Source organism: Ctenopharyngodon idella, chromosome 22 (genome assembly GCF_019924925.1).
Source record: "Ctenopharyngodon idella isolate HZGC_01 chromosome 22, HZGC01, whole genome shotgun sequence".
NCBI lineage: Eukaryota > Metazoa > Chordata > Actinopteri > Cypriniformes > Xenocyprididae > Ctenopharyngodon > Ctenopharyngodon idella.
Window position 1 is genome coordinate 8,355,398 of NC_067241.1, and position 19,768 is coordinate 8,375,165.

General features: G+C 36.0%; 2 protein-coding genes across 6 annotated transcripts in view; both read right to left on the reverse strand.

Annotated features, from left to right (window-relative positions):
• The window catches only part of flnb (filamin B, beta (actin binding protein 278)), a 23,486-nt gene extending 15,991 nt beyond the window's left edge, over positions 1-7,495 (reverse strand). For 2 of the 4 annotated variants that reach the window (XM_051879767.1, XM_051879768.1), the window contains exons 1-7: positions 6,186-7,491; positions 3,477-3,725; positions 3,242-3,339; positions 3,006-3,123; positions 1,386-1,523; positions 1,165-1,291; positions 950-1,086 (exon numbers count right to left, since the gene is read on the reverse strand). In XM_051879767.1, the coding sequence (XP_051735727.1) occupies positions 950-1,086; positions 1,165-1,291; positions 1,386-1,523; positions 3,006-3,123; positions 3,242-3,339; positions 3,477-3,725; positions 6,186-6,498 (1,180 nt within the window). In that variant the 5' untranslated portion in view covers positions 6,499-7,491. Of the gene's footprint in view, positions 1-949; positions 1,087-1,164; positions 1,292-1,385; positions 1,524-3,005; positions 3,124-3,241; positions 3,340-3,476; positions 3,726-6,185 lie in introns of all 4 variants that reach the window. The other 2 variants (XM_051879769.1, XM_051879766.1) reach the window with 2 other exon arrangements.
• Positions 7,496-8,355: 860 nt separating this feature from the next.
• slmapb (sarcolemma associated protein b) lies at positions 8,356-18,214 on the reverse strand. Of its 2 annotated transcripts, XM_051879779.1 has the most exons (10): positions 18,111-18,214; positions 17,676-17,738; positions 16,078-16,203; positions 15,738-15,812; positions 15,342-15,647; positions 13,814-14,009; positions 12,361-12,520; positions 12,022-12,156; positions 9,632-9,719; positions 9,051-9,199 (listed from the first exon to the last, which is right to left on the reverse strand). In XM_051879779.1, the coding sequence occupies exons 2-9, from the start codon at positions 17,725-17,727 to the stop codon at positions 9,636-9,638; spliced, it is 1,134 nt and encodes a 377-aa protein (XP_051735739.1). In that variant the 5' UTR covers positions 17,728-17,738; positions 18,111-18,214; the 3' UTR covers positions 9,051-9,199; positions 9,632-9,635. The 2 variants fall into 2 exon arrangements, with proteins under 2 accessions (XP_051735740.1, XP_051735739.1); XM_051879780.1 differs by lacking the exon at positions 9,632-9,719 and having other exon boundaries at positions 8,356-9,199.
• Positions 18,215-19,768: the final 1,554 nt, after the last annotated feature.

The window sequence follows — 19,768 nt, forward strand, 5'->3', positions numbered from 1 at the left end:
TGTCATCCAAGATGTTCATGTCTTCCTTTCTTCATTCGAAAAGAAATTAAGGTTTTTGAGGAAAACTTTCCAAGATTTTTCTCCATATAGTGGACTTCAGTGGGGTTCACTGGGTGGAAGGTCAAAATTGCAGTTTGAGTGCAGCTTCAAAGGGCTCTACGCGATCCTAGGTGAGAAATAAGGGTCTTATCTAGCGAAACGGTCGGCCATTTTCTAAAAAAAAACTATAAAAAAAAAACGAATACTTTTTAATCACAAATGCTCGTCTTTACAATGCTGTGCGATCCACCCCGCATGACGTAAAACAATGATATTGGACGATTTTTAAGTTGGAGGAGAAATTTAGATGAAGTTTTTTGCCCTACTGCGGTACTTCCGCCTACGTCATGCGTGACCTTTCATTGTAATGTGTGGCACATCGCAGAGCAGTGCAAGAAAAGCATTAGTGGTTAAAAAGTATATAATTTTTTTTTTTTACAAAAATGACAGATTGTGTCATTAAGACCCTTATTCCTCGCCTGGGATCGTGTAGAGCCCTTTGAAGCTGCACCGAAACTGCAATTTGGACCTTCCACCCAGTGAACCCCACTGAAGTCCACTATATGGAGAAAAATCTTGGAATGTTTTCCTCAAAAACCTTAATCTATTTTCAACTGAAGAAAGAAAGACATGAACATCTTGGATGACATGGGGGTGAGTAAATTATCAGGAAATTTTCATTCAGAAGTGAACTAATCCTTTAATATGTAAAAGGTGTATAGTATATTTAAATTGCTTAGATATACCAATTTTTAGTAATACATTATCTGTGAAAAGGGACATAATTATAACAAAATAAAGAATAAAAATATAATATAATATATAGTTTTAACATAACATAACATATAAATTGCTTAGCTATACCATTTTCTTAGTATTTAATACATTATCTACATAAACATCCACTCACCCAGCATGCCAGAGTCCACACCTACAGATTCCACCAAGAAATCTGCTGACAAGCCCACAGTCCCTCCCTCCAATCCTGGTCCCCATGCTCGGATCTTCTGTGGACCAGCTTCTGAACCAACATGGACTTTAAATGGGCTGTAATAGAGAAACAATACCATTCAATCTCAATTATATGTTATTTTCTAAGTTGAACTTGTGTAAATGAGAGCTAACCTCTTGGCAATGTGCTGACCAGCCCAGGTGATGTCCACTGTGTGATCTCCTTTAGCAGTGGGTGTATATTCAAAGGTATAAACACCTTCAAGTGCATCCTTCTGTCTGACAGACACTGCTTTGCCACCTGACAGAAAGGATGACATTTCATTTAAACCACAAAGGGGTAACATAATTATGTGTATATGTTTATGTAGATTATGGGGAGATTATGGACTCACTAGGGTCTCTAATAAGGACCTCCAGATTTCCAGGCCCAGCTTTGCAGGTGTCCACTTTAAATTCGGCCAGCTGACCTACTCTCATGCCTTTAGACTGCAATCCCCGACCTGTGGCACGACAGGTTTTGGGTTTTGGCACTGAAATAAAAAATAATAAAAGCTGACACATCATGTCAATGGACTTTTTTTTTTTTTTTTTTTTTTTTAAATCAGCATCAAGGTGTTGATCGTAGGTATGAGGACACAGGTGCTGCTTATATTGAAACCAACAACAGCACTACTGCAAGTGTGATATTGCTTTTATACAACATTTCAATATTAAGTAACTTACATTTTAGCCACAATATTTCTAATATTCATTTGCTCCACCTACGAAAACAGTTCCAATAAAGCCAAATCAGAATTTAGGCCCATTTACACCAAGAACAATAATTAGAACAATAACTATATTAGCATCCACACCAATGGACGATACATTTTTTTTATTGTAAGTCATCTGCACCAAGGGCATTTCCTCCGAGGAGGCAAGGGAAGCAGTGCCTCCTCAAAACTGGATGAAAAAATAATCCATATTAGAATAATAAAACAATGCAAATGTTACAAAATGTGACATAAAAAAAAAAAAAAAATTAGAAATCTCATTTTCCCAAAGTAACACTGTCCAACAGCAACACCCGCAGGTGCCTCCGCTGATCCCATTGACTTAAAACAGACACCCTAAAGAGTGCGGTGAGTTTAGTGGGGGGTTATTGAGAATGAATGGGGGAAAGTCCCATAAGAGGAGGCAATGCCTCCATTGCGCTATGATTGGATATGATTGGTTATGGTTAAATATGATTGGTTCGTGTGATAAATCCCGCCTCTTGCTTTCGTGCGCGTTCAGAGTTTGCGAATCAATATGAATGAACAAAATGATGCATTTAATAATGGGAAGAATAATTAAAAGTAAGTAAACAACTTAGCCATTTAGATAATATCACTTTATGTCATGTCAAAATCAAACTTAAAATGGACTGAAAACATGATGACTGTAGTGATTTTTTTAGCTTGCCGAAATTAAAGGTAGCCTACATCTTCGTCTGTAATCAGTGTTTACCGAGCCTGATGAAAATAAGTTGACTATTAAACATGAAAAAACAAAATTAAGGACTTTGTCTCCTCATTTCAGAACATCACCACACACCACTGATCTGCACTGCACTTGTTTGAGCTCTTTAAAGTCGGGTGGATTATTATTGGCTGTTCATCAACTGAAAAAAATTGTTCTAAAAAGCAGATTCCAACAGTATTGTTTCCCTGTGTTTTTATTGGTACAGCTGTGGTGTGGACTTCCCGAATTCTCAGAGAGTTATCAAAATGTTTTAATTATAGTTTATATCATCATTGGTGTGAATGGGGCTTTATGCATCTGAGCAACACAAAGTAGTGACATTTTGTTCTTGAATGAATAAGTCTTTTCGTCACCTACTGGCATATCAGTGCAACCCTACAGAAAGTCTTCTAGTCAACAAAATGTTTTAATAAAACAATTCTCATCACGATGCATCTTTTATCTCTTGTCCTTGTTTTAGTTGATGACATTAAAAAACTAAACAGCAGGGGGTTTATAATGGGCCAAACCTTTCTTTGGCTTGAGTGGGGCTCCAGGTTTCAGTCTGGCTTTGGGGAAAAGTGAGAGATACGTCATCACTGACTGCTCATCCACGGCTGGATCAAGAATCTCCTCTGGGGCTATGAGCTTAATAAATGTAATAAAACAAAATAATGATTACAAATTCACAAATGAGGACAACAGAATCACTGAGGATGTTATCAAAATGTACACCAAGCGAATAGATTATTCTGGTTGAACTCACCTGTGGAATTCCAAGCCAGTCATCTGCTTGCTGCATGGCTTCTTTAGTGTTGCTCACCCGATGCACTGTATCCCAGCTCTCCCAGTCAGGACACAAGCCTGCGTAAGCACAAATAATAATTTCGCAAGATGAAAACCTCTGCCAAAAAACACTTTTTCCCACTCAACAGATGGAGAAAAAAAAAAAAAAAAAAAAAAAACATGTTAATGAGGAGTTAAAGAAAAACTTGGTTTACCTGGTGCCAGTCCATCCACTAATGCACCCAGGGCCTTGCCATCCTGCCAGTCCTGGCTGAAGTTAGTGATAGGCAGTTCAGGGACTTTGTTTTGGATCCATCCCAGAAGCCTCATCTCTGGAGTCAGTTTGGAGACAGAATCGTTTGCCTCATCCTCCCACACTGGGATGGAAATGGAGTAATGCTGTATCAAGGTCCAAACTAGACCCAGGATCAGCTTCAAATTCCCATCCACTATGGCCTTACTGTCTGTATGGAGACATTGAAGGTGTTTGTCTATTTGTTCCTTCAAGATGGACACCTTCTCTTGGTAACATTTTTTTTTTTTTTTTAATACATCAAATGCCTTTTGTCATTTAGCCATTACATTTAAACAAGAGAGTTCAACTGGGAACATTGTTCCGGTCCAGCTCACAACTAATTGACTGAAGTGCCGTCCCCAGTTTGACACTAAAACTCTTTGACCCAAGGCCTTCCCTCCCTAATTAGGAAAGGGGCCACAGGAATTCATAGGAAAAGCATGTCTTAGTGTCAGTGTGGGAGCAGCAATTCAGTTGTGTGATAATGTCCTTCTGAAGAAATGCTTATGATTTTCAAACAACAGGCACAGAATTTACATCTTGATTTTGCTGCTGACCTTATTGACAAATGAAACCGTTATATAGACACAATGAAGATGCTAATCACTGGTGTTATTTCAGTATTATTTATAAACCATTAGTTATTATAAATATTTTGAATTAGCTTTTATTTATATATTTTCAGTTTTTATTTTAACTTTAGTTTAAGTTTTAGTAATTTTTATTAGTTTCAAAAAATTTTAGCTTTAAAGGATTAGTTCACTTTCAAATGAAAATTACCCCAAGCTTTACGCACCCTCAAGCCATCCTAGGTGTATATGACTTTATTCTTTTTGATGAACACAATTGGAGATATTTTAATACATATCCTAACACAGCTGAGCTTTATAATGGCAGTAAGCGGGATCAACGAGTATGAGCTGAAGAAAGTTTCTCCATCCATCCATCATACAACGGGGGTGGGGGGTTGGTTGGTTTAATAAAGGCCTTCTGAAGTGAAGCGAAGTGTTTGTGTTACTTCCATATTCTACTTATGAAGAAAGTGTAAAACTCTTTGTGACGAGCAGGGCGGGGCGAGAGCCGTGAAGGAACGGCGCGAGGCCGGTGACGCGAGTGATAACGAGTGTCAGCTGCACGTTGCACCGGTCTCGTATCTCTCACGGAGGAGCTCCGAAAGCATAAAAGGAGGAGCGACGACAGTGAAGGATGGGAGAGGACCAGGCCTGGACTTTATGTTATGTTTTATTATGTTTGTGTGGTCCCTCACGGCCGACTGCCGGCATTTTACTTTCGTTTTGTTTGTTTATTTTGGAATTATTAAAGTGTATTTAATGTTCGCTGGTTCCCGCCTCCTTCTTCCCATATCTACTAACCGTGTTACAGTCTTGCAGTTCAAAAATCTTACGCTACATCTTACGCCTTCCCTATTCAACTTACGGAAAAACCATAACTGACGCGACGCTAGTTTACACTTTCTTCATAACTTGAATACGGAAGGCGGTCTGGCCGAAGCTAGATATTTTACTTCATAACTTGTTAAATATGGATTTTTTTTTTTTTTTTTTACACAAATGCATCGCTTTGCTTCAGAAGGACTTTATTAACCCCCCAGAGCCATGTGGAATATGTTTATGATGGATGGATGTGGATGGAGACATTTTTTTCAGCTCATACTCATTGATCCCGCTTACTGCCATTATAAAGCTCGGATGCGTCAGGATATTTATTAAATATAACTCCGATTGTGTTCATGAGAAAGAAGAAAGTCATATACACCTAGGATGGCTTGAGGGTGAGTAAAGCTTGGGGTAATTTTCATTTGAAAGTGAACCAATCCTTTAATTTATTATTATTTTAGCTTTAGTTTGAGTCATTTTAGTATTTCAGTACTTCAGTTAGTTGCAAAAAAAAAAAAAAAAAAAAAAAATCAACATTTCTTCTTATTTCTTTATCTAATATTTATATTTTATTAACAGTTTTATTCAACAGTTACAACCTCTTTAATCACATCATAAATGTCAAAGGAAATTTAAAAATGTTCAATGTTTTAAGCAATACTTTACTGCAAATAAATGAATACCTTATGTTAACCGATATGGTTTAATAACCTCGGCTTCTGTCAGCCAGAAGCATTGTTAAGAGCATAAAGACAATTATACTTAATATTCAGTGTAATTAGTATAATTAGAGGTGAATTATGGTTTGTTCATGCTAATACTACATGCTTTTAAATTTAAGTGAAGTAAAAACTCTGATTATTTCACCTTAGCCCCGTTTATCTGCACAATAAGCACATATTTATATATATACCAAATTAAATACTATGGCACAGTCCCTATGGTGTTTCTGCTTATAGAAAACATACCTGATCATAAGTCTTTCATAGCATTCATTCTCTCCAACTCATCTTTATTCTTATTTAATTGGTCTTGTACTGTACATATTGTCCTACTTATCTCACATCTCACATTAAATCAGCAGATTGCTTTATTATGAACTTTATCTTAACAATATTCAGAAACAAGATCTTTAAAATGTTGTTCGAGTGCCTTGAAAATATCTCAAGAAAACTAATGCTGTAGATCTTTGCAAACACCTTCTTTCAAAGTTCAGGCAGGTTGTAACTTACCTATAGACACCAACTTAACCTTTTCATGATCCAAAAACTCCAGAGCCACCGAAACATTGTCTAGCTTGAGCTGTCTGAAGGTGGGTCGCGTGTGGTACTTTCTAAACATCCTCTTATGGCTCAGGACCTCCAGCAGTGAAATAAGGACAAGGCCATCGCTCAGATCAAACTTAAGATCGCTGATCTGCAGCTCCACAGACCTCAGGTGTTCATTGCACCAGCGTGTGAAGGTGTTCTTCTGTATCTTTTTCCATGGGGCATCATCTGCCAGGTTGATTGCAGCTGCAGTAACACTATCTTTAAAGTCACCCATCGCTCTCTCTGATCAGTGTGGAGTCCGAAACCTTTTATACCAAACTAAGAAGAAGCACGAAGCTTTCATGTAGCTTTGCTGGTGGTGGGAGTGCCTTACAACTCCCCATTCTGGCCCATAATTACGATTATACAGCGCCTCTGAGAGCTGTTTTTACTCTGACATTAACCGTGTCATCATGCCGCAGCCCCACATCGTGCAAAGGAATAATAAAAACAGATTTTAGTTACATCAGTGCTTGAAGAATGTATTTACTCGGAAGACAGAGGTCAGAAACAGGATCTTCAGGCCTGGGGAATTCAGCTAATTCCCACCTGAAGCCAGATGAACGTCTGACATCACTGTTGCTGATAACCTTATCGCTGGTGACGTTATACTTCATTTACTCCAGAATAAACTGAGCGTATTATTGCCAGAGCTCTTTTGATCGGGGCACGTCCTCATATTTCCCCATGCGGTACCAAGGAGGGATGACTCATTGGGGCGGACTGCATTACACCATGGAAGCGTGTGCCTTTGACTGCAGGTTTATGACAATCTTGGTTATGAGGCCATTATTTAGTGGAAGTGTGCTTATGTGCCCAGAATTTTTTTTTTTTTTTTTTTTTTTAGTGTATACTGGAAATCTTAACACTTTACAACAAGGTTTTTAGTGCTTGGTATCCATTTCACAATTTGATTCACAAGCTCTTAATTTGATTCATTTGGGTTATAAATGTCCACTTTGTTTACATATTCTTACACATAGAAAGTAATATAAGGCACTGATTCATTAAAAGTAGCAGCTCATGAGAGTTATTTATTTCTGGAATCGGACTACACTGGTTGCGGTGAATGTTTTTGATTTACTAAAAAAAAAAAAAAAAACACGACTCATAAGAGTCATTTGTATCAAGAATTGGACCAGCATTGGTCGTACTTTGTGTTTTCATTCACTAAAAAGAACTGGCACATAAGAGACATTTGTCTCAAGAATCAGACTACACTGAAAATGCTGGGTTAAAAACAACCAAAGTTGGGTTGAAAATGGACAAACCCAGCGGTTGGGTTAAATGTTTGCCCAATGTGCTGGGCAGTTTTATTTAACCCAACTATTGTTTAAAATTATTATATGGCTGGCTTAAAATTAACCCAAAATAGGTTGGAAATTAAAAATCAGACACATAATTACTAGAGGGAACAATAATAATCAAAAGGTTAATATTTATTAATAAGCAATTTAATAAATGTTTGTTTAATTATTATTCATTAAACATTAATAAATGTTAATTTCCAACATATTTGGAGTTAATTTTAAGCAAGTAATACAGTCATTTTTAGTTCAGTTAAATAAAACTACCCAGCAGGTTGGGCAAACACTTAACCCAACCGCTGGGTTAAAACAACCCAATCGCTGGGTTTGTCCTTTTTCAACCCAACTTGGGTTGTTTTTAACCTAGCATTTTTTAGAATGTAGAATTGGTTGTGCTGTATGTTTTTAATTTATTAAAAAGAACTGGCACAAGAGACATTTGTTTGTGAATTAGACTATTGCAACTAAATAAAAAATTTTTGCTATAAAAAGACCATGTACCATGTAATAAAAGCAACAAATATTGGTCTTATTATTGCATTACATTCAATACAGGCTGCAAACTCATTCACAAAATATGATTTCTTTTTCTGTGTTGTTAATAAACTATGAACAAACATATTACATTAACCTAGATGAATACTATATATGCTGTAAAAATTTTTATTGCTAGTTAATGGTACCTAATACATTAACTAATGTTAACAAATTGACCCTACTGTAAAGTGTTATCGAAATGAAATCCATCCGATATGCATTAAGGATTTACACATATTAAACAGGGCTGAAGTTCACTTTTGCTTATTTATTGCAATTAGCATGTTTGTTAGATCAGGTAGTTTTTCCTTAAATCTCTGTACAAGGAATAATAAACATAATAAATCATAAACACTCTATTATAGGTCACTTTAGGACAAATTAGCACTCTAATGTCCTAAGTGAACAGTGATTATTTTCATCATCATCATCATCATCATTATTATTAATATGTCAAATCCTTATCACAATAAAGTACAGTGCATAGACTAATCACTAATGGCTTTGTATAAGGTGCAAGGACACATACACATTACATGGCAGATTTAGGCATTTAAGCCACAGAATGCATGAACAAGTTAAAACTTAAATGGATGCATCATGTCTCGAATATGTTATTGCAGTGGGATTTGCAATTCTCAATTAATTCTCATGGATGGTATATGTTTGTTTATCTGATGCTACGTTATATAAGGCAATTCACTAAGTGTTCGTTTGGCAAAGCAACAGTGTTCAATAAAATACCTGTTATTAGCCAGGTACTTCAAATGCTATGCATATACAGAACGTCAAATTTAAAAATATATATGTATATGGTGGTGCAACTGAGGGAATGCTGTGATATTATTATTCTAAGGCCATCAATATTTGAGTAGAAAGTTGCATTTAAACACTTTTTACTCAAACTAACACCACACAGACTAAAAGGACACAAATGTCAACACATTTGAGAAAGATTGACAAGGTAAGCATGTCACGGTGTGTGTGCTTGTTACTGGTTCATCACGATGTTCATTTTGAGGTCTTTGAAAGCAAATACCCCGTCACAGCAATGGTAACAGCAGCAACGGGCATCCACCTGATCCATTTTCCCTGCAAGAACAAACATGACAAGAGATGACGTCATCTGGAGCACCGCATCAACAATCAGAACATGTTTACAATCAGGGATGCACATGAGCTGAGACGGGGACACAAAAGCCACAAGGATGGGACGCGGAGAAACAGAGGTCAGAACACACAAGACAAGGACAGCAGAAGACATACGCGGGAGGACAGAGCGAGCCGGGATGCCTCAGAGCTACGCTGGAAAACTACAACCTACAAAATGGAGTTTGTCAGAAACACCTGTTAGTGCGCGTCTTATAATACAAAGCGGACCTGTGGTAGAGAAACAGAAGCATTTTGCAAATGACCGGACAGTTTTTGGTAGCTTAAGCAGAGAATCATTTAGTGGTCATGCATAGCCCTGAGGATGATGAATGCTTAAGCAGAGGAATGAGACGGGACAGGAGCACTGTGTACCTTTCTACCACAATGGGCCCAAGCACCAATACAGCAAAGCCAGGACAAGGCCGATGGCTACGGCTAGGATGGGCTGCAATAAAGACAGCTAAAGGAGGGAAGGGAGTGATTACTGAATGAGTGGCTTGTGTTTATGTGTGTTATTATTGGACTGGTGAATCTTACTATCATCAAGACAAGGAAATCAAAAGGTGAAGTGTGTAATTGTTTCATTGTTAAAACACTTCCCCTTTTCCAGTTCAGGGTGCAGAGATAACGCCAATGTTTGTTCAAATGTGACATGCCAACTTCTGTTTTAACTAATGCTGTGAAGCAGCAAGCCTTTGCCATCTCTCAGTGGTTTATCAGCCTGGAAATTTAGAATTATTTAAAGTATATATATTTTTTTAATATTTTATATAAATAAATTAATGATTTAATAATAATGAAAACATTAAAAAAAATTGTTCTTAAATGACTTGCTTTGTTAAAATAATTTATTTTCAAGATAAAATAAATATAAAAAAATAAAATAAAATAAAATTAAATTAAATAAATAAGATAAAATAAAAATTAATCGTGCATGAATCTCACAAAAATATTAAGAATATTAATTCTTCCTCATTTTTGTTTTGGTGGCATGTTCGGGAAATATTCCGCATGTATTTTATGTCGTCACATGGAATTCTGGGTAAAAAAAAACTTATGTATTCTGTATTATACTTTGCACTTTTTGCATAAATTTACATATGACAACACACGCTTGATTTTAATTCCTCTCTTTATTATGGCGAGTGTCAATTTTGGACCCTGGGTAGAAACCTTATTGGAAACTAAAGTTGTGAACCTTTACTAGCCTCACGATTCGATTTGAGGGTTACGATTCAATTATAAAACGATTCTTGATGCATCTTTTCCTCCACTTCTTTTATTAATAATAATTATTTTAATGATAATCACAATATAGGTATTTTTGTTATTAAAAATAAAGATGCAAATCACAAAAAGGAGAACAAATAAGAAAGAAACAAATTAAATTAACCGTGCTTTACTTTTTTTTCATTTTACATCTAAACAGAAGCATTCAAGTAAGAAAAAAAAAAAATCTAATGTAAAAAATAACCACTGCAGTCTTTAGGGTTTTCATTACAAATAAATTGATTATTAAAGCTACAAAAGTAGTTCAGTCAAGAACAGTGAGGGATTATCTCTTTTCTTTTATTGTTTGATTAACATTAATGAGACAGACGACAGAAGGTTTATTATATTAAAAGGGATAGTTCACCCAAAAATAAAAATTCTGTTCTCATTTACTCACCCTAAATTTGTTCTAGTTTTTTCTTCTGTTAAAAACAAAAGAAGATATTCTGAAAAATGTGGGTAACCAAACAGTTCCATAGTAATACTATGGAAGTCAAAGGGGACCAGAAAATGTTTGGTTACCGATGTTCTTCATGATATCTTCTTTTATGTACAACAGAAGAAAGAAACTCATACAGGTTTAGAACAAATTTAGGGTGAGTAAATGAGGACAGAATTTTTATTTTTGAGCAAACTATCCCTTTAAGACCTAAGGCATGGATCTAATATAATGTTACACATCAGATGTTTTCCCCAACTGTTAACCAAATGTTCACTTAAGACATAACAGATTATGTTTGTGAATACTCGCCAAGACATATTTTAAAATACTGTAATTCTGTGTGTATCTGACCATCCAAGTGCAATACACCGCAAAAGAGAAATGAATTCGGGATTGTGACATGTGCGAGAGTGGCGTCTTTCTGTGTGCACGCTTGGGGTGTTTCATTCACCGTGAGTAAGATCTTTTTCATGGCTTATTGCGTTTAATAACTCTTAACATCAAGCGCGTCCTGCACTTTACTTTCTCATTCATGCATGTTCTTTTCGTAAAAAAAAAAACAAAACCAAAACATCAGACGTAAAAGCTTTGCTTCCATTGGACATACGCAAATTTACCTTTTTACCTATTTACCTTTATTTAACTTTATTTAGCCTATGTATTTAGTACATTAATATCTATGATAGGCCTTTTTAATTACATTTTTAAAAAAATAGTTTCATTTGTTTTTATACATAGATGCAGGATCGTTCACATCAGCATCGTGATGCATCGTAAAAACGATTCAATTCCACTGCTCTACTGGAAACAGTCTGCAACTGCATTTGGTGTTGTTATTGGCCACAGAAATTACACACTTCATCTTTAGGCTATACAAAAATTTTAAACAAGCTGTGGAAGTTTATTGTCAAACAAACAATGCTATGTTTTTCATCTCAGATTTCAAGGGCAAACAACGCCACAAAATATGCGCTCTTTCCTCTTGAACTGTCCCTATTGTCAGTGCCCCTGTTGTTGAACATCAGCGTTACATGGATTGAAAACTCACATGGTTGTCTTTGTCCTGCAGAAGCCTCAGGCGCTCTTGGCTCTGCTGCAGCTCCAGACTGATGGAGCTTTTCTCCTCCTCTACATTCTCATACTTCTCCCTGAGGCCCGACAGCTCTGCCTGGATCTCCTCATACTGAGAGCAAAAAAGAGAAAGAGAGTAGAAACCTTTCACAGGGAGCAATGAGCCTAGTCAATAACACACACACACACACACACACACACACACTCTGTGTATCCGGGGGCCATGTCTTTTTTTAGGAGCAGAGCTCTTTTGTGACATGCCTGCTAATGAGTCTCAGGCAGTTCTACTTTCTTTCTCAACTATGGTGGGAATAACCTCTTTCTGCAGTTCTTTGATCCTGCTATTGCTTTGCTCCAGCTGGCTAGTGTCTCTCTGGTGTTCCTCCTGCAGGACGCTCAGCCGTTTCTCCAGGTCCACCTGCGTCTTCTCCAGGGTCTTGACTGTGTTGCTCAGACTTGTGGTCTGTTTCTTGGAGCTGAGGCAAAATGCAGGTTCAGATTCCAGATAGATTACGTCATTACATCACAAGTCTGCAAAAGGATCTTTTTTCCAATTTAAAGATGAAGTGTAAGGCTGGGTATTAACACAGATTTCATGATTCGATTCAATTTTGAGTAAGAAGCACTTGATTCCGATTTTTGATTCAATTTAATATTGATTCATTTGGATATACAGTCAAACCAAAAATTATTCAGACACTAGATATTTTTTTTATATATTTTTACTAATGGGTGCAGGACACTATAGTTCATTTATGTAAGTGAGGATAGGAAAAAGTAAACTGTGACATATTATACCCAAAAATCCTTCATACAGTGGACTACCAGTAAAAATGATAAAAATGTGGGACCAAAAATTATTCAGACACTTTGACCTGACTATGTTTTGCTTAAGTGTTATCTGACATAATTAAGATTAATTTTTTTCTGACACAGTTTAACTTTGAGTTCTTGTCATATTTTATTACCATTTTTGTAAACTATAGTGAATAAACTGTAATAATGAATGAAATGTTCAAGGTGTTTGAATAAATTTTGGTTTGACTGTATATCACGTAGAGTATGTCCATTTTTCTTAAAGGAAAAAAAAAAAAAAAAAAAACTTAAAGGGTTAGTTAACCCAAAAATGAAAATTATTCCATAATTTACTCACCCTCAAACCATCCCAGGTGTATATGTCTATCTTCTTACACAATCGGAGTTATATTAAAAAATATTCTTGCTCTTCTAAGCTTTATAATGGGAGTGAATAGTAACCAAGATTTTGAAACCCAAAAAAGCACATCCATCCATCATAAAAGTAATCCGTACAGCTCCAGGGGGATAATAAAGGCCTTCTGAAGTGAAGCGATGCGTTTTTGTAAGAAAAATATCCTTATTTATAATTTTATAGATTATAATCAAATAATAATAAAAGTCATAGCTTTAATGAATTTACACTTGCAACATACTGTAAATTTTAGTCTGTTACTCACACACACACACACACACACACACACACACACACACACACAACGACATGACTAAATTATAACAAATTACATTTTTGGGTGAACTATGTATACCTTTAAGTTCCCTGAGATGTATAAACATTGTAAAAATGGTCTCTTTCAGCATCATGACACAGCAACACTGACTCAGCCAATAGTGCGAGTTTAGGGTGGGAATTTGTTTGAAAACAATTTGCAATTACATTTGGTGCTTCTAGTGGCACGGAAATGACACACTTCACCTTTAAATTAGCTGTAGCTGATACCGTTAGGACAGACCTGTCCAGCTCTTTCTCCAGCTGCTGTTGTTTCTTCAGTAGCTGTTCTTTCTCTGAGCGCAGGGTGCTGCTCTCACTCTGCAGGCTGATCTTCTCTTTCTGCTGTTTATCAGCCAGCTGCTCTCTCTCTGACCTCAGAGACGCACACTCCCTCCTCAGGCTCTCACAGTCCTTCTGCAGCCGCTCCAGCTCGCTCGCTGCATCACACACACACACACACACACACACTTAAAAAAAATACCCAAAGACATGCAAACAAACTCACAGATATAGCACATGTGCGTGAACACACACACAAACTGACTCACGACGCTACTCTGTTACATAATGATGGAAGTGATGTGAGAAATGTGAGTCATCTTCTGAATATCTGTCGGATTACTGCAAACACTGGCGTGACTGTTGTTTGATGAACCTAGGGCTTGATTTGTAACCTCCACAAACACATTATGTTCCTCATTCATCAGGTTTCTAAGAAAGGAGAACCATTTTCTAATAGATAATGAATGTGCAAAAGACATAAAAAAAAGCCTTAATTTAATTGGGGGAAAAAAACAGGAATTTAGCCTGGTGATGCTAAAGTTATGTGATTTTTTATTTCATTTCATTTTTTTTTTTTTTTTACACTGAAATGTTGAATTAATTTTTAATATGAAATTAATTTGAATTAATTTTTTATAGGAAATATGAGTTTGATTAATTTTTAAAATGAACACCTTCAACAATGTACAATAATTTCTGCATTATCATCATTACTATTATACAAATCTCAGAAAATACATATTTGTTAATGCTAATTTTTACTTTTTTTTAATTTTTGAAGAGGAATGTTTTTTGTTTTTAACACAGTTATTTATTTATTATATTATTAAATATTATTTATGTATTATTATTTTCAACAACAACAATAAAAATTAAATCCAATATTCACATTAATGTGGCAGTATAAATATAAGTTTAAATAATGAATTTGCATTTGTTGATGTTGACGTTCTCACATGATTTCATGATTTTTACCAATTAAAGAAACCCATTTTTAACATTTTAAAATGAACACTTTAAACAATGTACAATAATGTTTGCATTATCATTATTTTTTATTATTATTATTATTATTATTATTATTATTATAAAAATCTCAGAAAATTAATTTGTTAATGCTAATTTGATAAGTCATATTTACTATTTTTAAGAGGTATGGATTATTTGTTTTTAATGGACTGTTATTTATTATTATTATTATTATTATTATTATTATTATTATTATTATCATCATCAACAACAACCAAATTAAATAATAATTAAAATAAAATAACCCAATATTCACATTAATGTGGTAGTATAAATGGAAGTTTAAATATTAATGCATTTGCATTTTGGTTTAGAAAAATACATGGATGAGAAATGTTGACATTCTCACAAGATTGCATGATTTTTACCAATTAAAGAAACCCATTTTAAAATGTAGGATTAAAATTCTGTAGGCCAGTCCATTGTGAGGTCTGTGAGGTCTGTGGAGTTGTAAGTACCTTGCTGTTTGGCAGCTCTGTCTCTCTGCTGGTTCTGCTGTTGGTGACTGGCCTGCACACTGTCAAGCTCACGCTCGTATTTGTTTGCAGCCAACTGCCATTTCTCCAGCTCAGAAGTTAACGTTGCTAGGTTCCCTTTCAGCGCGCTGACCTCATGCTCTCGCTCGGCTGCCGTTTTCTCCATAGTGCGGCGCAACACCTGCACTTCCTCCTGAGCCGCGTGCGCTTCCTGTCGCATGCTGAAGACCGCGCTGTCCTTCTGATCCCTGAGATTCTCCATGTCATCCTGCAGCTTCTGGAGCTGAGCTGAATGCACATGTAGACACAAATAAAGACCGTTTGGTATAATACATTGTTAAGTAATTACTTAAGACATACACACCCTCCTTCTCTTACTCTGCAAGACCTTTATCTGTTTTGCTGACTCCTCTGCCTGCTGCTTATTGGCTCTTTTCTCCTCCTCCAATAGACCTGTAATACACAGCACAAGCCATCAGGGGGACCCAATGAGCATGACTGCCATTACAAATCATTTTAAATGTTCACAGGCTTACTCAAATATCCATATAATAATATTAATGTATTATTTAATTTGCAATGTAATTTAATAATCATGCATTTTACATAAATAAAAACACATGTAGTGAGGCAAAGTTGAGTGTTGATCTAGGATCAGTTTTGTATGTATAAGACCTACACACAATGAACAAATACAAATACAAAGTCCCCTCTTTACCTTGGAGTTCGACACATTTGTGTTTGCCCGAGTTGGCCTGTTCATTGGCCTCCTGCAGTTCCTGGTTCAGTCGCTGGATGACCTTCTCAGACTCACTGGCCTCCACAGTGCTCCTGCTCAGCTCATCTGGAGAAATGATTACATTATCTAATGGGAACTATTACATGCATAATTAGACACTATTATGGTGCTCTGCTGTCAGATAATCACTCTTTCATCAGCTGTTAATGGGTGATCTGTGTCTTTATCAGCATCAATGAGTTGCATTTCAACTTTGCCGGATTGTTCTGCCCTCTGACGAAGTGCAAACCCTGTCCTCAAAGGTTAATTAAATCAGAATGAATCGCATGGTAATTTCCCTGGAGGTCAGAAAATGGGCCTATTCCATGAATTAATAACTTGACTCAGAATAGATCCATCCTTAAAACATAATGTCATCAGTACGGTTTGAACTGGGATCTGCGAAAAGGATGGCCAGGGTTTCAATAAAGCTGCCATTTGAATAAAAGTTTTAAACGTTCTAATGTTACACAATGCCATTTCATAATGAATCAGAAAAGTTTTTAAACTTCTATGAGAAAACATTCATACAGATTTTTAATTATTTATGAAAGATCCGTTGCGTTTACTGGCTGCAATTTAGTTTGCCTAAACTTAGAAACAAACCTGCTCCTCTTGCTGAAAACCAGGCCATTTTATCAAATGCTCCAGAAAGATATGACCTCATCTTACAAACTCAAGGGTGTATACCATAAATGGGCATATCAAGGACATATCATTGCGATCAGAGACACGTAATTCCAGAAAATTGAACTTCACATGCCTTGCTTCGATGACTAAGCTAAAATACTGAAATCCTGTGCAGGCCAAGGCATTAACGTTTCATGAGGTTTTGCGGTGGGTAATGTTTATTGATGCCATTCTGCATCAAGAACTCAATCTCTCAGCAGAGTACCAGGGCACATAGGAATGCTTTGGCCTAATTTATTTTTGAGTGTGTGGAAGAGGAAGACAGACAGACAGGAAGACACCGTCAGATGGACAAAATATCTTCTGAAAGGACTAGAGCTGACAAAAGTATTAGCAGAGGCTGGAAAACTGTCCCATCACAACTAATGACGACAAAACTGCCATGCATGATTACATTTGGTCATAATAAAATTATTTCTTTTCGGAAGAAAAGGTTTTATTCATTGCACTTGAACTGTCGATGAGCACTGAGGTATTTAGTTACAGACATATAAAATGTATATTTTACAGAAATTTCACTTAACTGAATAGGAACCATTCCTTTTCCATGTTAAACTTAATAAAAATGCATTATTATTTTTTTAATTAATGAATGCAACATTTTTTACAAAATATATCAGAATTAAATAATCCAATAGCTCACAAGTAACTCAGTAAACTTTATACCTTACATAGTCAAACAATCATTATTTTAGACACAGTACCTTGACATACTCCAAGTATAATAATAAAAAAAAACAAGGTTTAATATCCTCTAAATGCATATAGAGACAGTAAAGCGCTATATTCTGGTTCAGAACACTTCAGCAAATAACTATAGAAACTCAAGAGCAATAAAGTGTTTTTACCTTTGATCAGAGACACTTTATTAATAGGATCTTTCAGATTCTGCTCCTCCATTGTTTCCCCCACTGTGACAAAGCACGAGAGCAATTATTTTAATGTCACTTTAAAATATTAACTTTATTAATATTAACAAAGTTTAGATATTTCGTTGAATAGTAAAGAAATTTTAACATGAATTTCCAGGTGATGCCAATTATGACTCAGCTAGTTAATAAGGCGGAAAACTACAATAATCACAGATTTCCAAAAAGGCAATAGATCTGTAAGGAAATAAACACAAGTCTCAATCTTTTCCCGTTTTAAACGTCAAATTACTGCTTACACTCAAAGCATAACGTCATGCCAGTTATATAATACAGCTTAGCATCATTGTATAAATTAGGAAAACTACTCATCACCCTTACTTAAGTCTGAGGACTAAAAACAGACGCTATTACCTGTAGACTTGTGATGTCACTTCTGTCGGTGCCGAAATAGAGCTGCAATATTCAGGCTTCTTTAACTATCGATTCGCTCTGGTGATGAGAACTGGACGAGTCCATTCTGAAGGGCGGGGGAGACCGACGCATCCAAATATCGTGTCTGGGGGTTCGCTTGGCAAAACAAGGCAGTAACTGTTGAGTGGAGATGAATTTGTTTACGCTATAAGAGTACTGCTTATGTATATTGTACTCTGAGGAGTCGTTTTCTTTATGGAAATTATTTGTATGCCTCGTCATGTGACGCCTTCCCCCCGCAGGTGGTGGTCTGGAGGTCTCGCTCACATGGGCATACAAGCGTCCTGAGGCATCTAAAAAGAGGCTGCAGCTGCATGGTAGAATACACTCAGGCCCATTGTTTCACTCGTTAGGGCGTCTCTTATGTAAAAACTGTTAACAATAGTGGTCATTCGTGCTTGTATCAGTGCCAACCAAAGCACTGTGATTTCAGTCAATTATATTATTAGTTGCATGTTAAAATGTCAATCACTTTGACTGTCATTTGAAGGTTCACTATTCGATAGAAAACAGGCAAAATGCACCATTGACCAGTAAAAAATACATGCATTTCTTGCTAGTAATGGATTATGGTCATTTATTTGTTTGTCCAGATGTAATCACATCGCTGATTTTGAATGCTGGATCCTCAAATTTTAAATTCCCATTAAAAAAAATCTGTGATAAACAATATCTATAGCCTGCCACTGAAACACTTGAACATGGTAAGTGTCATCCTATGTTGTTTTAAATTGCCTGTGGTGTTAAAACTTAGAGATGGGAAGGAAGTCTCACATATTTGAACATATAATACCATACACATTGCTGTTTACCTTATTATATAAAAATATCTGTGCAACCTTGTTATGTATGCAGTTTTATAATGTATCTGAGCAGGACATTAGATGTAGATCCTGTAAGTAGATACTGTTATATTAGGCATAAGCATTGCATTTCCTGTGCCATCTCTTTAAATATCTTTATGAAATAATTATGTTTTCTCAATCAGGCTAACTTGTGCTGGCTACTTTTTCTAAATGTGACCAAGGCTACTGATGTGGAATTAAGAGAGATTGCCATGCTCAGAGGAAGACTGAAAGGGTTTGTATGGATCTTTCCTTTGTTGTCATGGTGACAGAGCAAACCTGTCTCATTCATAGTTCTTGCCCATGTAAGTTTTGACCGCACAAGATAGACTGAGAATAAAAATCACACACACACACAATCACCAGTGGAGAATATTAAAGTCACCTTGTCCAGTGCCATCACTATAACCTTGAATCCTTGAAAGGGATGAGTCATGGTCATAAATCTCTGCGATGTAAGATCTACAGCTTTTAATGACAACAAAAAGAAGCTGTGTTTGTCCAAGATTTGGATCATGGGTGCCTGAATAATTCAGTGTTTTGTAGGCTAGATTAAGAAGATTAAGACTATTTCTCTGTCTCTTTCTTTTTCTTTTATCCTCTCTAATACTTACACTTAATATTTTCATATTCACTATTATAGCTTAAATACGTCATATATAACTTATATAAATGTTATTTTTTTTCAGCACATGGCTGACCTTCAACATTGAAATGTGGTTGAAATAATTATGTCAGTTGTTGTTTCAACTA